General features: G+C 40.7%; 1 protein-coding gene across 1 annotated transcript; it reads left to right on the top strand.

The window, feature by feature from the left end:
• Nucleotides 1–5,375: 5,375 nt before the first annotated feature.
• LOC129216577 (uncharacterized protein K02A2.6-like) lies at nucleotides 5,376–6,145 on the top strand. The gene is given in 2 exon segments (XM_054850792.1): nucleotides 5,376–5,430; nucleotides 5,433–6,145. Coding segments are annotated over 2 exon segments (768 nt in total).
• The last annotated feature ends 285 nt before the right edge of the window (nucleotides 6,146–6,430 follow it).

The raw sequence follows: 6,430 nt of genomic DNA, 5'->3' as shown, positions 1-6,430 counted from the left end.
CGCAGATACCTTTTTTGGATCGGTTTGTTCACCCTCAGAAGAGATGATGTGACCAAGGTAGTTCATTTCCCGGCGGAACAAATTACATTTGGACGGGCTTAACTTCAGACTGGCTTCCTTAAGTTTTTGCAGCACCTTCCTAAGATTAGCCAGATGTTCTTCGAAGCTGCGTCCTACGATGATGATATTGTCTAAGTAGACCAGACAGGATTCGTAAGAGAGTCCTCTTAACACTGTCTCCATAAGACACTCCAACGTAGCTGGTGCATTGCAGAGGCCGAACAGCATCACTTTAAACTGCCATCACTTTAAACTTAAACTGCTCTCGGTCATCAGGGTGTATCTCAACCTGCCAGTAGCCGCTCTTCAAGTCCAGGGTCGAAAACCACTTGTGTCCGGAAAGAGTGTCCAAGGTGTCGTCTAACCGTGGAAGAGGGTAACTGTCTTTCTTGGTGATTTCATTCAGCCGTCGGTAATCGACACAAAATCTGGTGGAGCCATCTTTCTTTCGGACCAAGACGATGGGAGAGGCCCACGGACTGGATGACGGTTCGATTACATCATTCTCCTTCATCTCTTTCAGGAAGGTCTCAACCTCTTCCTTTTTGGCGAATGGTAGTCGTCTTGGATGCTGTTTCATAGGGGGGTGTTGTAGATCCTATGCTGTGTTAAATTTGTACGGTCAACATCCTCCGATGTAGATGAAAACAGATGCTTGAAGTCATCCACCAATTGTTCCGCAGCAGTTCTTTGATCTTTCGATAAGGGTGCACTCCCAATTAACTTCGATGTCAAGGACTCAGAAGACACAGACTCGTGGGAATTGATTCTTCTAATGATGCAGTTTACTGGAGTACAAGTTGCCAACACTTCACCTTTCAGGATATTCCTTGGCCGTTCACCCACGTTGACTACTCGCACAGGAATTACATCCTTAGAAAGGTCCACAAGCGTAGATGCTACCAGCACTCCTTTTGGGTTATTGCTTAAGTTGGGGTATTCATTGAGTCCAAATCGAAAACTATTGCTTTCTTCAATGGAGCCAGGTATTAATGATTCTGACCTTGAGGGAATCGATAAATCTGTTTGGGCTATTATTTGATGAGAGGATTTTACATCACTTTCTGGGAAAACGGCTATGTGTTCTCTCATCGAGTGCAGCTCATTAGTCTTGAAGTCGAGGTTGAAGTCATACTTTTTTAAAAAGTCCAATCCAAGAATGAAGGGGTCTGTGATAGCAGCAACGAATGCCGTATGATGGTAAGTGGCATTTCCAAACAAAATTTCTAAGTTCACTTTACCTTCAATCTCGATCTTGTCACCTGTCACAGTTTGGAGGGTAACGCAGGGCAGCGTCCATAGAATGTTGAGTCCAAATTGACGAGCCACATCTGTTCTAATGATTGTAACATTGGCTCCAGTGTCAATAATCAGTTCGCAGGGAAACCCGTTTACATATGCGTAAACAAACAGTCCATTACTGCCGCCACTCGTCGATGAAATCTGGAAAACTTTAAGATGGGGCTCATTCTAATTTTGCGACCTCCGCCCCGCGAGATTGCCATGGCTTATGTGAGGACTCTCCTCTTCTCTATTCAGCGGCGCTAGTGTCGCGCCTTCTCTATGTACTTTAACTTCTATGTTGTGCTTCCAGAACGCAGAGCAGCGCCATGTTTAATACTGTAAATACGTGTATATTCCAATAAAGTAAATTAAGTGTTTCTATCATATTTGTGCTATCCAGTAACATTGCCTCTTCAATTATATGACGGTCACCACAGTTAGTTGGCGACGATGGAAGAAAATAAGGAAGAAATGACCAAAGAGAGGTAAAAGTTACAATTCGGCGAAATCGAAAACAGCCGTCAATTCGTTTCAACATTGAAGATTCTCCAGGTACTCTTATTTGTTTTTTCTTTTCAAACTGTGACTTTATTTTCAAAATATGGATGTTGAACAGTTCAATACATTCATGGCCGCATTTACCCAGCAGCAACAGGCAATGTTAGCACAAATCGAAAAGCACTTGTCGAAAGAACATTCGAATGAAACTTCAATAAATGTCGTCAATGTATCTCCGTTCGAGAATTTTGATTCCAAACGCGAAAAATTTTCATGCTATTTAGAACGTTTTGATAATTACTGCACTATGAAAGGCGTTACTGACAATGAAAAAATTTCTCAACTTTTATGCGTGTCCATAGGTTCGACACACTACAACAACTTAGCAGCTTTCCTTGGACCGGAAAAGCCTGTCAAGCAGCTAGAATAAGAGAATTTAGTCAAAGCATTTAAACAAATGTTGATACCAAAAAGGAATGTTGTTGTTTCGCAGCATTATTTTCTAAATATTTACCAAGAAGATCGTCAATCGATTGCAGAATTTGTCGCCGCTTTACAGCGTGATGTAGCCGACTGTGAATTCTCAGTAAAATGTGAATGTGAAAAATCTGTCCAGATTGCAGATGTGTTCCTACGTGCACAATTCATTCGTGGCCTACGTGACGATTGGTTGCGTGAACAAATACTACAGTCGGATAAAACAACCTTCGATGATATTCTGTCAAAAGCAATTGCTCTCGAAGCTTCAAAAATCGAAAGTAAAGAACTTACACAAAAAAATTCTTCACGTCAAACGCCATTTGATACTAATAAAATTTCCAGTTCTTCTACACGTCCACGTCAAAAAAATCGTTCCAGCTCTTTATCTAATTATCAAAGGCAAAAACCGGATTATAAAGCTCTAGGCATAGAAAATCTTTGCATAAGATGTGGCAGGAATAACCATAAAGTGAAAGAATGTAAAATCAATAAACAGAAATTGAAATGCGGATCCTGTAAAAAAATAGGACACATCAGCAAAGTCTGTATTACAACTCTACTGAAGATGCCACGCCAGTCAGGTAATTCCAGTTCCATGAATTCTCTTCACACTGTTACACCAGAAGCATACAATCAAGAAATGACATACGGGATTAATTCTATAGACTGCTCTTCTACACAATTTAAAGTCATTGACTTATTCGAAGTTTCTCAGGATACTGACAAGTACATAGTTCCTGTTCATCTCAACGGGAAGTTACAAAATTTTGAAGTCGATTCCGGAGCCAAATTTTCACTATTGTCAGAGACTGATTTCAATCGCCTAAATTTAAATTTACCCTTAGAAAATTCTAATATTGCATTTCGCACATATTCTGGGGATATCATTCAATCTAAAGGAAAAGTACATGTTAATGTTGCATTCCGAGGCAAGAAAATTTTTGGAGAACTTCACATCGTTCCAGCAGGATGTGCGGCTCTTCTTGGTCGTCAGTGGATTCGAGGATTAGGAATTGATCTTCAACAAATAGACGCAGATACATCGAATACTTCAGTTCAAAGATCACCTGTTCACCAGGTTAATCCTATCAATGCACTCATGGATAAATTTTCGCCACTTTTCGAAGAACGAGTCGGATGTGTTCCCAATTTCAAAGTTTCACTTCAACTTCGAGACGGAGTAAATCCCGTTTTTACAAGGGAACGCGATGTTCCTTATGCTCTCCGGGAACGTGTCAACAAGGAGTTAGACTCTCTGGAAACAGACGGAGTAATATCCTTAGTTCCTGCAAGTGACTGGGGGTCGCCATTGGTAGTAATTCCCAAACCAAATGGTGGTGTCCGGTTATGTGTCGATTACAAATGTGGTGTAAATGAACGTCTAATTCAATCAAATCACCCAGTAAGAAGAATAGACGATGTATTTCATAGCCTCCGTAATTCCAGATATTTTTGTAAATTAGACCTTTTCAAAGCTTACCTTCATCTAAATGTTGACGAGGACAGCAGCATGATCCAAACCATTTCAACACATCGTGGTACCTATCGCATGCATAGGCTTAGTTTCGGAATCAAGACGGCTCCATCCGAATTCAATCGCATTCTTTCTCAAATTCTTAAAGGTCTACCGAAAACAGAATCATATTTCGACGATATCATTGTACACGGAGAAACACTAGAAGAATGTACGAAGAATTTAGAATTTTGTTTACAAAGATTGTATGATTATGACCTACACCTAAACAAACAAAAATGTTCATTTTTTCAAGAGAAAATCGAATATCTCGGACATGTTATTGAATACAACAAGATAAGCAAATTTCCAGAGAAGGTCCGTGCTGTTCAAGAAATGCCAAGGCCATCAAATGCCGATGAAATCAGACGATTTTTGGGACTTGTAACTTATTATTCCCGTTTCATTCCAGACTTTTCAACTATTTCATATCCACTTCGATGTCTACTTAGGAAAAATGCACCTTGGTTTTGGAGCGCCAGTTGCGAATCAGCATTTATAAAACTGAAATGTGAACTTTGCAGTGATCGGGTACTAATTCCATTTGATCCCAGTTTACCAGTTATCCTGACTACTGATGCAAGCCCTACTGGAATTGCTGCAGTACTGAGTCACTCTACAGAAGGCGTAGAACGACCTATTGCCTATGCTTCTCGTGCACTCACCAGTTCTGAACAAAATTACAGCCAGTTAGATCGAGAGGCCTTAGCTATCATTTTCGGTGTGACGCAGTTCTTCAACTACGTATTTGGCAAACCTTTCAAGCTGGTTACCGACAATGAAGCACTAACAAGAATTTTTCACCCGCACAAGGCTCTTCCTCGGATGACTTCAGCAAGATTGCTTCGATATGCTTCCTACTTATCAAGTTTTGATTACTCTGTACAATTCAAAAAGGGATCTGAAAATCAAAATGTTGATTGCTTGTCCAGGGCACCAGTTCAAAAGCCCGAAATGTCAGTTGATGAATTCATAGGCGAAGAAGCAAATCAAGTATACGCCGAAAATATATTCCAGATTTCAAGTCAACAAATAACATCGCTGACCATCCAGACTGAAACAGGACAAGATACAGAACTTAAGGAAATAATAAAGAAGCTAAACAACACTTGCGAAGATTCAGAATTTACATTGCTTGATGGCATTCTTTTCCGAGGGGACAGAGTCGTAATTCCAAAAGGTTTACGTTCTACAATACTAGAGGAACTTCACGAAACTCATTTGGGAATAACGAAAATGAAGCAACTCGCAAGAAAATATGTTTATTGGCCAGGAATTGACTCCGACATAGAAAAATTAGTCAAAGGGTGCAAAGGATGTGCACTAACAAAGTCAAATCCACCAAAGGTGTCTATCCATCCATGGGAACTTCCAGCAAATAATTGGAACAGAATTCACATCGACTATGCTGGCCCGTTCGAAAATTACTACTTCTTGGTGTGTGTCGATGCCAAGTCTAAATGGGCAGAAGTTGAAGTTATCAGAGATGCCCCAACAAGTTCTAAAACTATCCATCTACTTGAGAAAATTTTCTCTTCTCATGGATATCCATATGTTATTGTATCCGATAATGCTCAAATTTTTCAAAGTGACGAATTTCACACCTACAGTTCCAATCATGGAATTTTCCAAAAGTTTATAGCTCCAGGACACCCTGCAACAAATGGTCTTGCAGAAAGAAATGTACAAACCTTAAAGAGGAAATTAAAAGCTTCATTCCTCGAACAAACTTCAATACCATTCAAGGTTCAAAACATATTGTTTCGCTATAGAGCAACCCCTCTAGCTTGTGGCAAGTCTCCAGCTGAATTATATCTAAACAGAGAATTTCGTATTCGCTTGAACTCTATCTTCCCATATCATCCAACAACATCAAAAATTTCCAGTGGTCCTGTGAGATCTTTTAAAGTGGGGGAGAGAGTCCAGGTTCGAGTCTTCATAAACAACCGAAACGTCTGGCAGTTTGGAAAAGTAATAAAAAAGTTTGGTTCACGCCATTATTTGATTAGGCTAGACTCAGGACGACAACTAAAGCGACATATTAACCAACTGCATTCGACCGGTGTGCCAATGCACCTTGAGGAGGATCCTTCTCGAGAGTGCCGTTCTAATGTTTCCAGTGATTCAAGACAACGAACTGTGGTTTTTGATGTTCCGCGGATTCCAGAGAAAGCTCCTGCAATCTCCTGTGACAACCAGAATGCTCCCGCGGCAACCCAGAATACCAGCCAACCTGCTGTGCCACTGCCTCGCCGCTCTCAAAGGAATATAAGACTTCCTTCATACCTAAGGGACTATCAATTGTCTTAAGGGGGTTTCTTAATTAAGTGGGGGAGACTGTGAGGACTCTCCTCTTCTCTATTCAGCGGCGCTAGTGTCGCGCCTTCTCTATGTACTTTAACTTCTATGTTGTGCTTCCGGAACGCAGAGCAGCGCCATGTTTAATACTGTAAATACGTGTATATTCCAATAAAGTAAATTAAGTGTTTCTATCATATTTGTGCTATCCAGTAACATTGCCTCTTCAATTATATGACGGTCACCACAGCTTAGTTTTCCTGGACCTGAGAGGGAGAGGTGCTCTTCCCTCTGGTT

This window comes from Uloborus diversus, chromosome 2 (assembly GCF_026930045.1).
Source record: "Uloborus diversus isolate 005 chromosome 2, Udiv.v.3.1, whole genome shotgun sequence".
Taxonomy (NCBI): domain Eukaryota; kingdom Metazoa; phylum Arthropoda; class Arachnida; order Araneae; family Uloboridae; genus Uloborus; species Uloborus diversus.
This window is presented reverse-complemented; position numbering and strand designations above follow the sequence as displayed.